This window comes from Penicillium bovifimosum, assembly GCF_028826915.1.
Source record: "Penicillium bovifimosum strain IBT 22155 chromosome Unknown utg000005l_segment0_segment0, whole genome shotgun sequence".
Lineage (NCBI taxonomy): Eukaryota > Fungi > Ascomycota > Eurotiomycetes > Eurotiales > Aspergillaceae > Penicillium > Penicillium bovifimosum.
The window spans coordinates 2,534,685-2,554,673 of record NW_026622714.1 but is presented as its reverse complement, the minus strand read 5'-3'; the positions used below and the strand labels follow the sequence as shown (position 1 = coordinate 2,554,673).

The 19,989-nt window shown below is 50.1% G+C and overlaps 6 protein-coding genes across 6 annotated transcripts; 2 read left to right on the top strand and 4 right to left on the bottom strand.

Annotated features, from left to right (window-relative positions):
• Window positions 1-28: 28 nt before the first annotated feature.
• Window positions 29-451, top strand: N7515_006146 (alpha-ketoglutarate dehydrogenase subunit KGD4; the record flags this gene model as incomplete). Its single annotated transcript, XM_056666890.1, has 2 exons — window positions 29-104; window positions 168-451. 2 exons carry the CDS (start codon window positions 29-31, stop codon window positions 449-451), a joined length of 360 nt encoding a protein of 119 aa, XP_056520486.1.
• A 764-nt stretch (window positions 452-1,215) lies between these two features.
• On the top strand, window positions 1,216-3,325 carry N7515_006145 (RUS1 family protein; the record flags this gene model as incomplete). The annotated part of the gene is made up of 6 exons (XM_056666889.1): window positions 1,216-1,341; window positions 1,662-1,751; window positions 1,948-2,011; window positions 2,074-2,414; window positions 2,487-2,531; window positions 2,588-3,325. 6 exons carry the CDS (start codon window positions 1,216-1,218, stop codon window positions 3,323-3,325), a joined length of 1,404 nt encoding a protein of 467 aa, XP_056520485.1.
• A 1,064-nt stretch (window positions 3,326-4,389) lies between these two features.
• N7515_006144 (regulator of G-protein signaling domain-containing protein) lies at window positions 4,390-5,463 on the bottom strand (the record flags this gene model as incomplete). Its single annotated transcript, XM_056666888.1, has 1 exon — window positions 4,390-5,463. The coding sequence occupies one exon, from the start codon at window positions 5,461-5,463 to the stop codon at window positions 4,390-4,392; it is 1,074 nt and encodes a 357-aa protein (XP_056520484.1).
• A 7,954-nt stretch (window positions 5,464-13,417) lies between these two features.
• Window positions 13,418-14,981, bottom strand: N7515_006143 (casein kinase I; the record flags this gene model as incomplete). The annotated part of the gene is made up of 5 exons (XM_056666887.1): window positions 13,418-14,001; window positions 14,057-14,462; window positions 14,515-14,663; window positions 14,728-14,797; window positions 14,853-14,981. 5 exons carry the CDS (start codon window positions 14,979-14,981, stop codon window positions 13,418-13,420), a joined length of 1,338 nt encoding a protein of 445 aa, XP_056520483.1.
• A 1,319-nt stretch (window positions 14,982-16,300) lies between these two features.
• rtt106 (putative negative regulator of DNA transposition (Rtt106)) lies at window positions 16,301-17,908 on the bottom strand (the record flags this gene model as incomplete). The annotated part of the gene is made up of 4 exons (XM_056666886.1): window positions 16,301-16,866; window positions 16,957-17,313; window positions 17,373-17,720; window positions 17,806-17,908. The coding sequence occupies 4 exons, from the start codon at window positions 17,906-17,908 to the stop codon at window positions 16,301-16,303; spliced, it is 1,374 nt and encodes a 457-aa protein (XP_056520482.1).
• A 288-nt stretch (window positions 17,909-18,196) lies between these two features.
• On the bottom strand, window positions 18,197-19,369 carry N7515_006141 (mitochondrial 54S ribosomal protein uL24m; the record flags this gene model as incomplete). The annotated part of the gene is made up of 2 exons (XM_056666885.1): window positions 18,197-18,874; window positions 18,953-19,369. The coding sequence occupies 2 exons, from the start codon at window positions 19,367-19,369 to the stop codon at window positions 18,197-18,199; spliced, it is 1,095 nt and encodes a 364-aa protein (XP_056520481.1).
• Between the last annotated feature and the right edge of the window lie 620 nt (window positions 19,370-19,989).

The window sequence follows — 19,989 nt, the reverse complement described above, 5'->3', positions numbered from 1 at the left end:
CTTCACAACCCGCATCACAACCACCACAATGCGTGTCACCTCCGTCCTCTGCAGTGCTACTCGCACCCCTCTCATCCGCTTCGTTGGCAAGCGATCTGTCCCTAGTACGTGATGATTCAATCGACTCCGAAAATTCCTGAGCCCTCAAAGCTAACCTCGTGTTCCAGAGTCTATCGACCACTCTCCTCGCGTCCACCCCGCCTCTCCCACCGGCACTCTCCCTGACTCTTTCGCTACCTACCGCGTCAAGGCTCAGCAGCACGGTCCGCTCGGTCGCTCCCACTCCAGCAGCAGCATCGGCGGCCGCCCTGGTGCGGCTCTCGGCCCCGTCAAGCCCCAGGAGGGCGAGTTCTTCGACCGCGCTGAGCTTCCCGCCCGCTTTGGCCGTCTCCCCTGGACCCAGGCTGAGATTGATGCCATTGAGACTGGCGGTGCCAGCCTCTTCGCATAAGCATTTCGTCTCGGCGAAATATAAAAGTTTCTGAAAATGCATGTGTAACGGGGCATGATACTTCTCATGAATGTTGCGTGATGAGCGGACTCGAGTCTTGAGACGCTCGAGTCCGCAGCTTGTGAAACGCGGTCACGACGTTGGCTCTGGCCGACCGTGGGCAATGCCGTCGCGGTCGCCCAGGGCAAGTGACAGATCCGATGGTGGATCACTCGTTTCCGAGAGTTTTCAGACCCAAAATTCTCGTTTTATACCTTTTTCCTTGTCTTCTGGTCGGAGGCCATTTGCAGGGGCTTCTTTCTCTAGCGGTGAATCTTTGCCGCTCTTTTTTCTTTTGGTGTTCTGTTGTACCCGGCGCTGGTGGTTGAATTTTCTTTTCGGTGTTCTATTTCCATGTGCAACATGCAGCTGGATCGTCTTGATGTCGGAAAAGCTGAGTCGTGTGCTTTCTACACATAGATTATGGTGGTGGATTTTGTGAGGGGTTTCATAGGCTCTGGGAGCACTATTCCAATAGAGAATCAAATTCTCGATGTACGATGTTTCAAGCTTTCCTGGTAGACGCATAATATGCTGGCCTATAGACCACATGCATACATTTCCGTGATATCGGATTAGGGCTATCTACATTGGACTATGCATGTAGCCTTCGCATTAAAAGCCAGGGATAACGTGGTCTCACGTGCCCACTCCAACCCCATCTGGATTCTGGACGACTTCAACAGCCTACATTCCCTTTCTTCTGGATATTTGATTGGCTAAACATGCCCTCTAATATTACTGACGCGAACAGGGTCGCCTTTCGCGAGACTGACGAGGCTGGGAATCCCACGGCAACTTATGTCTTTTCCCCTCGTTCGAAGACATCCCCTGCGCGAGTAGACAAGATAGTGAGTGTCGTTTCTTGACTTCTGTTCCTTGGATCCTTGCACTGGAGTCTGGGCATGTATTCCGACCTGCATGTTCCCATCCGAGTCCAACTTCAGGGCACTCAACCCATAGTGGGCCTAAAGGACATCGGTCTGTATTATGGGAGACAAACGTGCTTTGTTTCAACTGGATATAGCTATCTCACCTCCCATCGACAATCCATGATGTGTTGGACTCGAATCATGACTCTCCCGAGCTTGATCAATGTGCTTGCATAGCCCAGAAAGACTTGCAATGTTTCTGCACCGAAGCCGCGAGAGATATCACTGACACATAGCAGGAACCTTCTCCATCTATCTCATCATGGTCAACAAAGCCTCTCATCAGCTCGCTGAGTGATATTTTCCTTCCTTCAGGATATCCACAGAGTGTCAGCGATGACTACCTTCCGTGAGTCAATGCAGCCATGGGCTTGTTCAACCCATCAATCGAATGGTATACAAAGATGCTGACTTCCACAACAGATATCAAATTTTCGTAAGCATAAATCATGCAGTGTTGGAAAACCCGCATGTAGACATCCAGGAACATCCGGAGCAAGGATCTAACGGAACCGACCTGTTCAGGACTCCCTCCAAGCCTTCTGCAGCTCAATCGCCGGCCTACTCTCCTCCAGGGCAGTTCTCCAAGGTTCATATTACATCCAAATCCAACCATAACAGACAGGCAACTGACATTGAAGCAATCCACAGGAGTTGGTGTCGGCAACGCCAACGCCTCTCCAACCTCCGCACTACTCCTCCATATCTTGCAAGACATTTCAGGCCGTCTCGCAACAATCCTCTTCGCCCACCGCGTCGGCACAGCTCTCGAGCCAGAATGCAAAACTTACCGACTGGCAGCAGACGTCTTCAACGACATCGCCATGATCCTCGACTGTCTCTCGCCAGGCGTCCCCGCGGGACCGATGCGAGTGACTATTCTCAGCACGGCGGGTGTCCTGAGAGCTCTCTGCGGTGTTGCAGGGGGTAGTTCGAAGGCGAGCTTGAGCGCCCATTTTGCACGCTCGGGGAATTTGGCGGAGCTTAATGCCGTAAGTATTATTCGTGCTGCTTTGCATTACGGCACGCAATCGGCACAGCTAACCCGTCATTTCTACGTGTAGAAAGACTCATCCCAAGAGACTATCATCTCGCTTTTCGGCATGCTTGTAAGTCCCCCCAATACCCTGACCATCCACGAAATCTCACTACTTACTACAAACAGGTCGGATCAGTAGTAATTTCCCACGTAACCAACTTCACCACAACCTGGCTCATCCTCCTAACCCTCCTAGCACTGCATCTAAGCACGAACTACTTCGCCGTCCGCGCAGTCCAAATGACAAGTCTAAACCGACAGCGCGCAAACATCACATTCTCAACACTATTCTCCTCAGACGAACATCTAAATTCGTATCTAACCTCCGACCAAAGCGAAGCCACAGCCACCAACACAAAGAACCCAACGATCCTCACCCCAGAACAAGTCTCCAAACAAGAACACATCTTCCACCGCGACGGCGCTTTACAATGGACACAACCCTCATCCTCGAGAACCCACCATCTCGGCTCCGCACAGATAGGCGTGTCGATGTCTACTTTCCTGCACGAATCCAGTACTCACTTCGAGGCCCTCGTGTCTCTCTTCACGGACGAAGAGTACATACTCCATCTCTCACCGTCAACCCCAGTTTCCTGTCATAAGTGGAACGCCGTCATTCTGCTGAAACGAGGCTGCTCCGTACCCAGCCAGCTAAAAGCATGGGCTCATGCCTTGCTAGCTGCGCGAATCCTGAGTCTGCAAGACAGACCTGCAGAGGCTTTACCGTCCATTCAACAGAGTCTGCGTCTTCTTACCGCCGGGTCCCGCTTCGAGGGGTATCTAGTTGGACTGCGGGGTGCAGGATGGAATCTTGATATCGCGGCGTTGGAGACGAGGGGTGGTAGGAGAATCCATAGCTAGTTTATATACTGCGCTTCCTTCTGTATGTATCCTCGTCTTCAGGCTTAACCTTGGTACAGTGCAGTATTGAGGTGCGGGCACAAATATACCCCAGTCCGTCATATTGTCGCTGCCATGCATCACCGGGGGTTACGTGTGCACTCTGTGCTACTCTCTGAAGTCTACGGATGGCTCCGTCGGGGTTCTCCGATGTAGGTGTAGGTGTCCGACGTGTGTGACAGGATTCTCCGGGGGTCTAGATGAAGCTACATAATGTTTCGGGTGGGAGACAGATACATAACCCGGATGGCTGCTTGACGGGTATATTTGCGACATAGGTATCGGAGAGATGCCCAGCAGTGGACTGTGGGGATACATGTATAGGTCGAGTTAAACTTGTTTTCAGGCTGGTGGGTTTGAAATTATCCTGGCCGTTGAAACTGCATACATGTAACTGCCGTTGTATCCTGTATGCAGGAGCTTCCGAGCTGTCAAGTGCTTGTGTGTGGGGATCACTACAGTTGTCACCTAGTTACTTGATTTAATGTTTGAAGATAAAAATGTAATGGAGAGGGGGTATCAAGTCTATTGATTTCGAGGAAAAATGATCTCGCTAGGAGATGAAAGATGAGACCAAGACGATGTCTCGACAAAACGCCGTGTCCAGAGGACCTGAGACAGGTCCCCATCCAATCTATAGATGAGAGCATGATATGATATATAGGGTTTCTTTTCCCGTGATGCCGTCGCCGGAGAACAAGCAATGAAAACAAGTGACACATGAAGATGTGGAAGAAATGCTCCGCTGGAGACATTGGAAAGAAAACAAAAAAAGAAAAAACGCCAGTTTCATATGCTTTGATGCATCGTGCTTTCATACACCGCCAATATAAACGCTCGACAAAAGTTGGAATCAAGTCGTGGAATGATGCATTTCGGTATTTCATGCAAGGTCTGAGGTGAGAAGTGTCGTTGAAAGTGTCATGGGTGTCGTTATGCGAGACGAAGAGGTATGTTTTGTAGGTTCCCGTGTGTCGACAAGAGTTGGAAAGTTGGAAAGTTGGAAAGTAGGAAAGTAGAGATGCTTAGTCGTCCATACCAAGAACCTTGGGATCGCGAGGGCCACCATTGCTGCCATTGCTGCCACCAGTAGACCGCTTCTTAAAGCCAAGCTTCATGCCCATCTTCTTCCACGGGTTCTCGGTGCGGAGCCTCGGGCTTTGAATAGGCAGATGCGGCTCACTGGCAGGCGGAGTGGTGGGCGGTGTCATTGGCTCCTCCGCGGTAGGACTGGAGCCAGAGTCATCGGTCAGAGAGCAAGATGCCGACTCGCCGCTGGGGCTGAGGAGGGCACCGGAAGACCGTTTGCCAAGGGCATGCACGGTGCCAAGCGACATGGTGGAGCGGCAATGACCCGTGGCGGGAAGGTCCTTTGTTGACGACTGCGGGGAAATGCGTTTCGACACGCGCGACCGGACCTTTTTTATGGGATTCTCGTCCAAGCTGGTCGATGACAGATTCATGAGGTCGACAGGGTCCATGAAGGGTTCGGTGCAGGGAGCCATAGAAGGAGAGGTGGTGTGGCTATTGACGAAGGGAAAGAAGATCGATTCCTCCATCAATTCGTGTATGCGTTTGACAGCAGAATCTAACGTCTCGGGCGGGGGCGGCACGCTCACGTCCGTGTACTGGAGCAGCGCATCTCGGACTTCGCTCGACAAGTTGATCTCGCGAGGCGACCCGGGGAAGATGTATGCGGTCAATAGACGCTGCCAGAGCATTCGGAGATGTTGTGTTTCGGGGCATTCGGAGTCCAAAGCGGCGGGACCGAGTCGGTCGACCAGAGCGAAATAGGATTCCCGGTAGCGGTTGGCCTCCAGGGTGAATTCTAAGGTCTCGAGACAGTGGTTTTGAGAGAGATAGGCCATGAAGGCGCTCAAGGTGTATGGCGGCGGAGCGATATTAGCCAGGACCTCGTCGAGTGTCGGGCGCATGGAGAGGGCCCCCGACGAAATGGCCAGGCTGACCGGTCGGGAGCCAGAGGATTCCATATCCTCTTCGGAGTCGCTGTCTGAGGAGGTGGGGGACAATTCGGGGGTGGCTGTCGGAGTATGATGCCGGAAGAAGAGAGACGGGGCCAACGTCTTCTTTTTAAGCATAGCGTAGAGTGTGCGTCGGGGACCCTTAATCGGCTTTTTCTCACCGGACGTCCCCTGCGTGTGAAACGAGACTCCAGATTGTGAAAGAACGGCGGGTTATCGGGATACAGGCATAGGAGGATTGCGACGGGGAGAGAGCGGTCAAGGGTATGAGAGTAATCTATGGCGTGTTCCAAGGGTCTCAAATGAAAAACATTAAGGGAAAGAACGACTAAAGAGGAGCGGAAATCACCGTACTAAAGAAGCAGAAGAAGAAAAGGGCACAGGGCGGGTTCTGGAATCATTCATGACGATACCTTGGCTAATCCTTACGGGGGGCACGCTCAGTAAGTTCGAGTGGAGACGCTAAAATAGTTTCTGTGCCCAAGTGGATTCTTTTTTCGATAAGATGTCATATTTTGGAATTTTTCTTTTCATTTTTTCTTTTTCATTTTTTTCTTTTTATTACTCGATTAGGATTATGGATCGATTTTCATCATTGGCATTTTCTGATTGGTTGAGACTCAGTCTTTTGTGGCGACACGCCGAACTCTCACGTTTGAACAGGCGCTGGAGATCTGCAAGGGATATTGGGAAAAATGTACATCATCAACAGAGGTACTCCGTACAGCGTAGCAGAACATACAGAGAGAAATAATCTGGCTACAAAATGAAGAGCACTTCGTAGCAGCCCGTCTCCCCATTATTATGGAACTCCCTGCGGGCCTCCGTGCCTACCCATGAGATCCATAGTTTACATCCTTGTTTTGACCACTCCACAATCCTTCCAGAAGTCATACGTGTAAGCTTCCACGGGTTCTGGAAAACTACCAATGCGCCCAACGTGGCGAATTCGAGTTTTCTTCCCCCTGAACTCAACCAGGGAAAGACGAGGAATCCTTTGTATTCCGCCAACTACGGAGTAGTGCTAGTTAATTCTCCTCTTATGTCTGTATCTTGCCTTTATCAGCGATAACGAATCATTCCGAATTCTCGATCTGGTATCGCCCGATGGCCGCTAGCACGCCATCCGAGACCGGAATGTCAATCCTCGTCCCACGGTTCTGTGTTATTTACAAGATAGTGACTGGCTTCATACCGATAGATTACCGATAAGGCTGTGTGACTGCATTCTTCTCTCCCTTGCATATCGAAGGCCTTGTCTTGCACGTCATCTAAAACCTCCCCTGTCACCTGGAATAAACTCAAAGATATCAAATTATTTTCGGACAAAACCTTGAGTTTGTTCTTAGCTTTTTCACATAAGGTAGCCCTGTCGATCATGTTTCTAAACCCCGGTTGAATAACCCCGGTTGAATTGTAGGGAGATCATTTTGTACCACATCCTCTGGAATGCGCGTCGTACAAGCTTCATGTCTCCCTAATTGAGGCAAGTACATATGGAACATACTCGGGACTCGTGGACGCGTCTTGGATATTGCACAGGGATTGGCGGCAACAGTCTACTTCCTTTCGTACTACTAACAATCTGAGGCTTTAAACTTGTGGAGGCAAATTATTTGGGAGATCCAAGCACATAGAAAATCTCTCACGTTGTACATACACCGTCACTGGTGGAATGGAAATAGACTCCGTCGGAATCAACAATATGTAAAGACAGAGATTTCTCTCAATGCTACCTGGGTACTCACTCCCATGTACATCAACATCTGAAGCAAAGTTGTACTTCGTACGGAGTACTCCGTACACAATTTCGTAACAGTGTGACCGCACCCGGAATTGCGGCGTCCTTCCAGAATTCTAGAAAACTCCGCCGAAGCACCTTAGTCCTTAGGTTCACCGTTCTGCCCTATCCACACGATCGCCACATCCGTAAACCTTGGAAAAAAAGATTAACTACAACTCCACCAAACCTGTATGTAGACCAGCGAATGATGATTCGGTCACCCCTGACGGACTTGCCCAGCCCATTATTATCCATGGAATCAGAATTTTCTTCCGTCGGTTGCCACTTCCTGTTGCATTATCTATTGATTGTCTCACGAGTCTTCGCACACAGAACATGCAGCAGAGACTTATATGCACGCCAAGACAAACTACACCATCCCTCACAGTTGGCATGGGGGCCGTTGTCTTGACTTACATTGTGCGCCCTTCCCTTTTTTTTCCGAGTCTCCGGCCGAACAATGGCTTCTACTGCCGATACTCGAGAGTCATGGAACTATCATACTGTGTACTCGATATAGAATTATCATCTCGATACGGACGACTTGTAGGCAACTACGGAGTAGATACTCCGTAACACAGATCGGAGCCGAGATCCAGGCACGTGACCTGGATAACCTTTCCGGAGGCTTGATGGTTCTCCGGTAGATCCATATCTGCGCTACTGCGGATACGATAAGAGACTGTCATCCCATTGTCGACTATTAGCAATCAGGCGGAGAGGCCGGGGGCATGACTCGTGAGATCGCATGATCGAAGCCCGAGTCCCGACTAGTATTTGAATTGCACCCCGATTTGGGATAAGGTTGCCGTTTAACTTGGTTCGCAGAAGCTTGGCTCGGCCTATCATTGCACTTGGACTTTGTATTTGGAAGTCCCGGAGGACGTCTGTAGACCTGTCTAGATGCTGACTTTTAACTACATCTGCGTATCGAGGCCAGAACATGTTAGAACGATCAATCTCCTGGTTTGAAGATAGTGAGAAATAATCGGTTATTGAGAGAATATGTAATAGACGGGTCATTGAACTTCGTATATCGGCTTTATGGTATCTAAGGCTATCTACGGAGTAGATGGATCTAAAATGAAAGTAGCACCGGCAAGGTTGTACCTAACGTTCGATCGAGCACAGACGAAAAGAGCTTTCACTAGTACTAGCATGGAGACTAGAATCACAGAGAGGACAACCCATCGTCATGGATAGAGTAGGCCTTACGCCAATGCAGCACTAAGCCCAATAGTATCTCGGCAAGATGCGCACTAAACTTAAGCGACATGAACTGCCCAGACAATATCCCCCACGGACATCCCCCAGACCTTCCACCTGTCAAAACCCCAACCACGACTCACAAGCGAAGAGATCTGCACCCACAGACGCAGCACTGAAAACAATACTGACTGTGCATTGAGGGGGAATGCAAAGACTCACCATTCTCCCCATTTCCCAATACTAGTAAATAGACAGAGACATGCCAAGATTTATCCCCACAAACGGACATGAACCATGCGCCCTTGCCGTGGCAGCCCAATTGTCTTAGCTTTGGAGCCAGACTACATAGTTAGTCTAGAATGTGTTCCATATTTGGTTCCATGAGAGCTCTTTCCAACGTTCGTGCTGGATGTATACAACCCAGTCACAATTGAATACTACAATGATTCCAGAGTGGCAGTAGCCCGAACGGAGCCTCAAGATGTGGAGTACAGAAGCCTGGAAGCTGACATTGACAATACCCCCAGCCATAAATAAGGTCAAGACCGTAGCAACAATGAATATAGGCCCTACACAACCTCCTCTGGAATCCTCGTTTTCGAGCACAGTGAGCAAAAGCAACCAGGGACCAAAGCGGAAAGAGAAAGCTATGCCTGCAGATAGGTTCAAGGATTGTCACCAGGATGTTTGGCAGCACCTACAGCATGGACCAAGGGGACGCTTCAATGTATTGACGCGTTGCATGTTTCCACTGATAGTCGGGTCTGCACGATCCTTGACAATTCTAGGTATCTCCATGGGGTGTATAGTTAGCTCGCAAGGTCAGCTCGCAGGGTTACGAATTGAGTACACTACTACGGAGACAAACATAGCTCATTCCACGATCCAACCAAAACAGCCGACGATATCCGAGCCCGTCTGTGCATCTCATCTCCGCACAGTCACTAAAGCTGAAGCCACCAAGCGAGAATCTACCCCTGAAATCTTCACTTTAGCCCTGTGATATGCACGGCTGTACTCTTCCCCCATGACATGACATGCAGCTGAGACTAAACCACACCAAGGAGTAAAACCGCTGCGATAGACGACCTGCCAGTGACAAGGCAAGAAACAAAGTTGCAGAAGATGATCAGCACGGGATGATCACAGGACAGGAAAAGAGGATCGGTCCAGACCGGTGGACCATGGGTCAAATCTGGGATGTTCTTGCGCTAAACAGCGCTAAGAGAGCGAAAAACACGGAAATGACACTGGAAACAGAACAGCGTAGTCGATCAGACGGCAGAAGCCGCGGATGATATCATTTTGGATCCACTGCGTTTAACCAAATCTTGATTTAGACGTGAATTTTGAATGAATTGGAGTGATCGAGATCGAGTCAATTCTGGACCTGCAGTTTGCTTCTGGGCTTCGAGGTCTTGTGGGGTTGTGGGGTTGTTTGTGGCTTTGTGGATTTCGCTTGTCTCCTGGCGCTACGTGAAACTGGTGTTAGGCTTGGGCATGGTTGAGGTATTTTATTCTCTGTAAGAAAGTGTTGAGATGGAGATCTTATTATTTTGTGTGGATCTGAATCAATTTGACTGCAGTAATTCGGAATTTGATCTAGAACAGTAAGCTTAGGCGCTAAAGTCAATCTTCTTAACCCCATTTCTTTGAATCCTGAGATAAGCTAATTCGAGGCGCTAACTTGCTACTCGGGTGTTGATCCCGTTGCTTTATCTGAAATCCTCCGGTCTCGGCACTCTAGGTTGCAGGAGAATGGGGAGGGAGGGCTGTTTCAGGGCTGGCCTGGAAGATTGTATCCTGGCCCAATAGATGACTGGGGAGCATATACTGGGGTTTGGCTGATTTATGGCCTTCGATTACATGTACATATATCACATGTAGAGCTGAATAGATTCACTTGTAGAAACGAACAAAAAGCAATAATCAGTAGCTTCCATGTACGTACCCTCCCCCAACCCCATTCTCATGCATCGTATCTTTGCGAGCTACAGCAATAACACCCCCTCACCAGCCCATTATCCAATCCCAAACGGCTCCATACTCGAGCATGGAAGACCCCAGCCCAATCACACCACGCAACCCGCCCCCGCATAAGCCGTCAGCCCAGTCCATGCGTCAAATGGCCAACACAGAAAGACAAATGGAAAAAGAAAAGAACATCCCTGCCTAGAAGGAGTTCCCTTCCAGCCTAGCCGTACTAGCCTAGCCACGCCAAGGTTCTCAAATGCGGGGAATGCATTAGCGCAGTTGGCGCAGGCCGCAGACGTGCACTTGTCGAGAGCAATTCATTCCTTCCATTTCTCTTTCCGCAGCTTCCGCTACGTACAAAACTACAAATCCAATGCTATGTAGGAATGTCTACGGTAATACTAGAACGTACACACATTACGAACAGCTTCTAACTATAGCACGCAAAGTTTCATACCTAAGCTCGCGGTGTCAAGGCCAAGTTTCTGGCCGAACCGTTCACGAACTAGGTGACGTCCACATGGTTCGGAGTTAACGGCCCCAGGATGCTAACGCGTACATGCAGATAAGAGCTGGAGGGTTTAGTGTTTTGGCTGGTGACTGATAGGCCGTATTGGACTGTTCACACGTTCTCATTGGTGCCCAGAAAGCTACTGCATTCTAACCTTGGGAAGGAAACCTAAACTTAATGAGTAACCCTGTGTGGGTGGCTCCAAAGATCATTGGGTACTTGTTGTTAAGGTATGTATAAAGTACGGCGGGATGAGAGAAGCCTTGCTTATTGGTGTCCTGGTGGTGTTGGTGGTGTTGGTGGTGTCATGGGATAGGATGTGGTTAGTCTACTTCCTGTAGCCTGTCTGCTTGGACCCCGAAGGGTCTATTCGGTTTAGAGCTGCAGGGATGCCGAAATTGGTTACCTTTGCAAGAGTATACTTTAGAGTTTGGATCTGCAGAGTCTGGGGAATGGGTTGATGATCATTCAAGTTCACATGTTGACTAGTCTCAAGGTGGAGATGCCGATGTCGAGGTGCTCTTGCTTTGCGTACACACGCGTACTTAGTACTTGGATGGATAACTACTTACACTGTACTATCCTAGAGGACAAGTCATTGTCTGGGATGTGCTTAATGTGCATGTCTCGAGGCGACATCATGTCTCCTGACTACTCTGCCTTCTCAGTGATTTTGTTGCGTAGGTACGTCATTCTATGACATGCCACTGACTGGAGACCCTTGCATTAGCGTCGTACGATGTGTACCCTACCTCGATATAGAATTGCAGAGACGTTGTGGCTGAGCGCTGTCAAATGCCGATTCGGGAAGGCATGGGCCTATGTTTGCAGGGTCAGTGAAGAAGTGGCGGTTGTGTTACTTGCCAGATAAGTAACTAGTTAGTTATACTTTACTTAACTTACCACCTTCCAGGGTTTAATTGTTGCCTGTGGCGAGAAACCTATATCGATTAAGTACAAGTTGGGAGAAGAATGAGATGTTGAGCTGTCTACGTGGTCTGACGACTTCCTGTTCGGGAAGGACTTGCATCTACCTTGGTCTATCCTGGGCCTTACATTGATAGAGTGTGTCTCTGGGTTGTGATGAACCATGACAATATTTCTTCAGAATACCTACAATCTTAAAATCAACCTCCATAGATGTCTCCTTGGCATGGTTTCCAAGCTTTACTCTTCGCAATACGTCTCTCAATCTTGCAGCCCTGTCAATATGCTATGCTATGATCGACAAAAGAATTAGGACCACCAAGCAGCATAGCTAGAACAGCCCGGCTGCCCCTGTGACTCCAGATTCGCCCCGGGGTAAATAGTGGCATCAGAAAAATAGGTATGCTCATTGCCATTTGCCGATAGACTATATAGTTCATGCGCAACATACCTATCCTCCACGAGAGCGACGATGACAACAGACTAACCTCGAAGCCAGGATCCATGAATGCAACAGCTCTTGCTACAATGAATTTATATGCTATACGAATAGTCGCGAAAGACCAGTAACAATCAAACCAAACGGGGAAAGAGGAAAATGCTATCTTATGCCACAACTACCAGTAACAAGGACTCGCTTCTGAAACAGAGCAAGAAAAGACCAAAACAAAGTAAACAACAAAGACGATTATAGACATAAACAATAGATATTCAGAGCAACAAGAAGGGCAGAGCAAACGGATGAAGAACGGGGAAGGGGGCGGGGATATATGCAATATGCTCTTCCTCTAGGTTCTGCTTGCAGAACCATGCAGTGGAAAGGAAACCCTTTTGCCCGGATGCAGACAGAATCGGAAATGGCATTAATGACAGACGGACGGGCTAGAGGAAGCAAAGCACACAATAACCCGTCCGTTAATCAACAAGGTGAAATGAAGTCGAGGGCAATGTCCCAGAGACAAAGGCAAGAATCGCCGAATGTGCAACGTGTTTTGATTGCACTCCGATTCGTTCTCGGACGGGTTTGAGTGAGCAAGCCTGCAATCCGCGCGCACGGATTGTTATCATTGACCCAAGTCGATTATTCTCCGAGCCCGCCTTCGGGCAAGGTCGCAGGACAACAGACGCGTCAAGTGGATCAACCGCTGAGCTTTTGCCCATTTGAAAGACCAAGAGATCGTATTAAACGATGTACGCCGGATATAGTGACGAGACGAGGAATGCAATCGAAGACAAGACAAAATCTCAAAAGTTCGCCGTTCCAACCCGAAACACCATGAAAGAGTGATGAGACGTAACATCAATGAGAGAAAGGTTGTTCGTGCCCATAGTCAAAAGTGTGTAGGCTGAAGGGGCATATGGGACAGAAAGGAGTAGGGCCGAAAGGAGACAGGCCAAGAAGCACGATTCTTGCTCGACGAAGCGGCGCTGACCACTTGAACACGAGACAAGAAAGGAGCGAGAGGTGAAAGTAAACGAGAAGAAAATGAGAATAAACACCAAATCCCATGCCGACCTCTTGGGCCATTCACTTGACAGTAAGGGCAGGAAGCAGCGGTCAAAGCGTGGCGCGGTAGGTCTAAAGGCGCCATCCCTTCATTTGACTTGAATCAACCTGAATTTCTGAGATGAGCTGAGCGTGCAAGTGATGGATGCATATAGCCGTATCACCTACCGCAGCAGAGAGCCTTCATCAACTTCTGCGTGAAAGTAGGTTGCGAGTCATTCGCACCAGGGGTGCCGGGACCCTGCTGATTATTCAGTCCTGGATTCCCTGGACTTCCGATGCGACCGGGAAGGTGAGCATTGGAGTTCTGGAACTGTGCCTGGGTTGATGCGGCCGGAGTCGATGCCTCCAACCCCCCGCTTTGACGTTTAGGCGGCATGCCGCCGGCGCTTGTTCGCTCGCGTGTCTTCCCAGCTCCAACTTTTGCTGCCGGAGAGGGAGGCGGGGGCTGCGCGGCGTTTAAACGGTCGGCTGTCACGCCAGGACGTTGGCTGTTGCGGAGCTCCCTGGCATGCAAGTCCCGGCCGGACGAACTTACGTGCTGGTTGTGCAGATGTGCCTGAGATGAATAGGACTTGTAGTCCCAGCCGCGTCCGTTGTTGAGCTTCATCCAATCGTATTCGCCGTCCTCCACCTCACCGGCGTTTTTAAGAGCCTGTGTTAAGATGTCACGGAGGTAATCGTAGTCGGGAGTGTCCTCGAACCCGAGATTGCGCACGTAGCTCAAGTACTTGTTGAACTCTTCTGGCAGAGTGATTAGCCAATGAACAAGGTTTTGGGCAAGCACGAAACGACATACCAGGATAGCTATCGCAGAGGTCTTTGATTGCCGTTGTTTGCTTCTTCTCTCCAATCTTCTCGTACTTCTGCTTGTTGGTAGCAGCCTTCAGGCCCTGCCATGGAAGGCCTCCCCTCAAGAAGTACATGAACACATGACCGAGAGCTTCAAGATCATCACGTCGAGACTGCTCTCGACCCAGATGGGTGTTGATACTCATATAACGAGCAGTACCTGACAATGATTTACGCTCGCGGTACGGAATGTGCTGCTTGGTTTTGGGGTCACGGTATTGCTTAGCCATGCCGAAATCAACGACGTGAATGACATTGGCAGCCTTGGTTGATGGTCGACCAATAAGGAAGTTGTCAGGCTTGATGTCCCGGTAGATAAGGTTCTTTTCGTGAATCGTTTGAACGCGCGAAAGCTGTAATAATGTTAGTCATGGGCCAGTGGTGACTTCCAGCTGAAACACGCACCATCTGCTTGGCTACCATCACAACGGTCTTCGTGGTGAATCGGCGGTTGCAGTGATCGAACAGATCCTCGAGGGAAGGCCCGAGAAGATCAATCACGAGGATGTTGTGCAGGCCCTCCTGTCCGAAGTAGTAGACATTTGGAATGCCGGCTGGCGTGAAGTTAGCAAAGAGCGCGGACACAATATCACCTCTCCCTCGATTTTGAACACTTACGGCATCCGACCAGAATCTTGTATGTCCGATACTCATCGCGGAGTTGGGGTGCATCACTTTTCCGGGGTTCCTTGTTTTGGGTCAGCCCGGGAGGTCGTCGGCAGGAAGGGAGAAAGGCAACTTACGAATTTGATGGCGACCTGCTGGTTGTTCAGGAGGTTGGTGCCCTCAAAGATGACACCAAATGATCCCTCACCAATTTTCTTGCCCACGCGGTAGTGGACACCCACTACGTTCGATGAAGAGGAGGCCATGGATGCGGAAGTGAGAGCCGGAGCCGGGGAAATGAAACCTCAGAATACGGGGGAAAATGGGCTTCAGGGACGTGAACACGTGATTGATGCTATCACTGGGCGGAGTCAGCACATACGAAGTCGGCCATTGATGGCAGCAGTGTTAAAGGGTCTCACATACACCACGGGGATGTTTTGGTTTTTCCGACCGGGGCAGCTATAATAGACTCAACGGGATCTATTGATCTGCGCAATATTCGGTGTACCAGTGACGGCAATGACAGACAGGCAGATGGGATGTACAATCGATGATCGGAGAAGATAGGGCAACGTATAAAGCCGCGGTAGTCAAATACAGACAATTGGCAAGTGTTGAGTAGGAATTGAGGCACTGAGAGCCCTTCGGCGGTCGAAGATGAGCTGGGGGGGGTCGACCGTTGGGAGGTACAAAGAAAAGGGGTAGAGAAGAGAGACAAGCCAGCAGAGTACTCGGCCTACTGCGAGTACAATCTGCACCGAGCAGTTCAAGGAAATGACCAGAGGACCAGAGAAGGGGGAGGGGAGGAGGGAGATGGAGAAGAAGAAAGAGAGAAGGTGCACCAGACAAGGAGAGGGTATTGGGTTTGTATTGGTAAAATGCGCCCCTGGGACGGTGTGTGGAGGAACCGGCGGTCACTGGCGGTCACTGATGTATTGAGAGTGTATGGTAATTTTGTATGTTGGGGGGAAAGTGCCCAGTCTCCGTTGTTTCTCTCCCCGGACTCTCTAGACTCTTGTTCTTTTACACAATAAACGCCTTCTGATTCAATGTGTCGGCAAACTCATCGAATTCCCGTATTATCAGTATCTCGTATCTACTACATCAATTCAGATCTGTATAATTACCCTGCCTAGCTCAGACCTCGGCGCTTCCGAGGCAGCTTAACCCTGCATAAGGAAACCAGGCACCGAAAACATCCAGGAGTGAATGTCGGCTAGGATGTACTCTCTACAGCATCACACACATCATCCGAGAAATCGGTTTATCTAGGCAGTTCGGGCTCTGACCCCGAATCGAATTTTTCCTTCTCAGGGGAGTTCCCGTCTGGACTCGGTCTGGAATGCGCTTTAATGCGGTAATATTACCGTCTTGGCAGGAACCTAAGCTGTCTTAGTGTCGATCGCTAGGAATTGACCTCTGCGTTTTGATGCATATCTAACTGTCCTTCGAATGTGACATGTCTCCTAGATAAAGCAGACCAACGCAGAGAAAGTGCATTCGGCCCTCTAGTCCCGCACCGTTAAACATTATATAGCAGACCACATCGTGACCGGACGATTCAAAGCATGGCGATTGCGAGCTAATTGTCTTCAGAAACATCCTCGGCTTCGCTCCCAAGTTCATCCCTGACCAGATTCATGTCCTCATCACTGTCTTGCTCGGCGTTGTCGTCGTCCTCGCCATCATCCTCTTCACTGCTGGACCCGCTGCCATCGCTATCGTCACTACCGGGGTCGTAGTCCTCTTCCTCTTCATCCTCTCGGTCTTCAAGCTCCCGCTGGGCCTTTTGAAGCTCGCTTTCGTCTCCTTCGGCAGCCTCAGCAGTGGAAGCCGCTGCCTCCTCTCCTCCGGCTTTATTCACATTGTAGACCTTGGCACGCCGTGCCTCTGCGAGACTAGCGTCCTGTAGACCATGCCGCTTGATATAGCTGTCAATCCCGGAGAAATCAGCCTGGTCAACCATAGAGAATTCGAATTCCTGGACGTCTCCTTCGGAGCTGTTTGCTGGTCGAGCCATAATGTTGAGATTGAAGGTCCGTTGTAGGACGGATGTATAGGAGACAGAGTCAATGGTCGCGAACGAAAAGAACAGAAGCGGTTTCTTGAAGGCGAATAGGATACCCGTGGAAAGAAGGAACAGGTAGCCTAGCAAAAGTGACAATGATGTTAATACGAGCACAACCAAATTGAAGTCCTTGTTGACCCCGATCAAACAGAGATAGGGATATCACATACCTTCTTTGCTGCCACGGAATGCCTTAACATGGTATGCCTTGTCACCCTTCCGGTGCGCTTCAGGTGTGGCACTGACAAACTGTTTGTCATCGGGGCGCACAACATTAGTGTGTGGCATATGTTCGTTAAGAATCTTGCGAAGCAATGCCTCGGCTGTCTCGCCGGGACCCTGACCGAGCTGTTGCCCATCCCCTGAGAATGCAGCTTTCGCTGGACCATCGGATATCGTAAACACCATAGGTTCGGCAACTGCCGTTCCCTCCGGCGGGGGGTTGATGCCGTCCGCAAACTCGGGAATGATACAGAAGTTGAATTGTTTCTGTGTCTTTTCGGGCACGGGAAGACAAAGTGCATGTCCTAATCGTAGCATACGTGTTAGCGTCTATCAATTATTTGGGAAAAAGACTTAAACTCACGGATCTTATCCATGGAAACCCCAAATTCAATCTCTTTCGTGGTCTGATTCCTTGCCCGAAGGTACGTGTGCCCAGCAGTGATCTCAAGCGTGAGTTTCTTTCTCTGCGGCGTAGAGAACGAAACATCTTGAACGTAGAATGAAAGTGGCGCATTGCCATCCTTCAGGTTGACTGACGCCTGCGCAGTCTCCCCGGAGTCTCCATTCTGGAGCTTGCGCTTTTTAGCGGCCGGGCCATCAGCGACGACTGGGGACCGTGAAGGGAGGGTAGTGTGAGCAGTCCTGGCCAGCAGGCTGGAGGTATATTTCGCAATATCTTCGAATACAGATCGGTGCTGAGGTGTTACGTCTAAACGAGAATACCGATAGGCGATGGTTAGTAGGAGTCGACGAGGCCATTGAATGGGGATGTGGGCGCGCTGTTGGCTACGCACCGATCGCGTCGTAGATTCGCTTTTTCAACGAGGAGTCTGTCGCGAATGCTTCCTCGATGGCGGCGATGGGTACACCCTTGGGATTGATCGGGGCAAAGCCCATGTTTAATGCGACTGCTTAGGTTCAGAAGAACAGCAGTGCAGGTAGTTGCAGGTCGGAGAATTGGGGGCAAATAAATTCAAGGGCGGACCCGAAGTATCCGCATCCACAACCCTAACTCGAGACCAATGACGGCCATTGGAATTATGTTTTGAATGAGATTTCAACGAGCTCTGTCGGACAATAGATATATGAATAAATGCAAAAGCTCCGATACTAGAATACAGTGGTTTGTACACAATGCTACAGGACCCAATAACCCCCCTCTGTCGTTCTATCTTCTCCGCCCAATCAAGCAGCTTGCTTGGACTTTGACTTCGACTTCTTGGCCGTCTTTCGCTGCTTGGAAGAGGCAGGGATAGCGTGAGTCTCCAGGTGTTTGGCAATGAAGTTGAGGGAAGCCTGGGTCAATCCTGCCTCCACTTTAGCCTTGTTCTGTTCCGCCCATTGGGCGATCTTCATGTTCTTGGCCTCTGTCTTCGGTGTCATCATTGAAACCGTTTCTCTGTATTCGGTGCGATAATCCTCCATCATCTTTGCTTTCAGGTATTCTGGGTCGTGTCGAGTGCGGAATCTCGAGTATTTGTTGCGCAGCTCATCAATGACGCTCGAGGGCATGGGTGGCTGCGCTAATGTGGGTGTAAATGTGATGGTCTCAGCCGCCATTCGTGTTGTGTCCATTGCGCCGTCGGTGATGACAGGCTCTTCCTCCAGCGGCCAAGGAATTTCGATGTCCATCCCGGAGACGTAGCGAGTGTATCGTGGGAGCTTGCTGTGTTCCCCTCGCTCGGTGTACGGCCCAGCGGCATAGGCATGCTGGACAATGACTTGTTGTGTCTTTCCAGTCTCGGTGTCTTGCACTGGAATGACGTGTCGGATATCGTCGAAGGACACAGGGAAGGGCTGCGGTGCAGTGTCACCTTGCATACCCGCTCGATCTTTGGCCCATTCGGGAATGATTACATCGCCCTAATTGAGAAAGACGGTCAGCGTATTGTCCCAGTAAGTAGGGGAAGGGGAAGATGAACGATTGAGCCGTGAACATACCATGTTGACATCTTTGATAAGAACAGTCTCGCTAGCGCGGTTGACCTGCTGGATCACGCTGATTTTTCCCTGATCCCGTCCTCGCATAACACAGACCCGGTCACCCTCGGCGAAAAGAACGTGTCTGCGTTGTTCGTGCTTAGGGAGGGCCGGAGGATGCAAAAGGTTGCCTCCCTGACCACCATATGTAGTTTGTTCCAAACCGGAGTCTCGCATTGGAGCAAGAGGCCCCTTCTCCCAATCCTCCCAGCGGGCTTTTCGTGCTGCTTGAAACTGGCTAGAAAGTGTGCCGCCATAGTCCTTCCGCGCTCGTCGAATTCCGACGCGGTCCAACAATTCCTGTCGTTCGTGGATTTTGTTGGTTCTGCGTATGGCCTGCTTCCGCGCCGAAGCCGTCCGTTGGATGACTCTCTGCATATTTGGCGTTGTGGTCCAGCAATGGCCAGATGTTGTCTTATGGCCTGGAATCCCCGGTTCGCGGATCGAAAATTGAAGGTCCGTCGAGCCACGTGATCTTGATGGTATGCGTTAGTCAGCACATAATCGCGCCTGAGGGTAACCACACACTGGGATGTCACTCAGTTTAACAATGTCATATCTCTCATTTGTGATTGAATTCTAACTATGAGGGGTGTGGGCTTCCGGAATGGCTCAATGAGGATAAATCTACGGAAAGAGGATTCTGAAGAGCGGACACACCAGGTTTAACAGACGTCGGCAACACTACTCCGTAACGAAAGTTGACTACTTTATAGTCGACACCATTTCGAACTTAAATCATTAATCCGATATGGGCAGCTCTTCCATCTTTCCAGTTAGCCATACCTGACTTTCAGCTTGTTGGCCCCTCGTTTAGTGAGAAAGCAATCCACCGAGCGGTGGAACCAGCGTGGGATCAACAGGCAACTTCCACTGGAGAGCTGCGCAGAGCACACCATGATCGGGGTTCTACGGGTTCGACATCCACCCGCTTGAATGCAAGCTCTTGCGGTTGGATTGCCAAACTGCAGCCATACTTAAGAGCCGTTCATATTTTA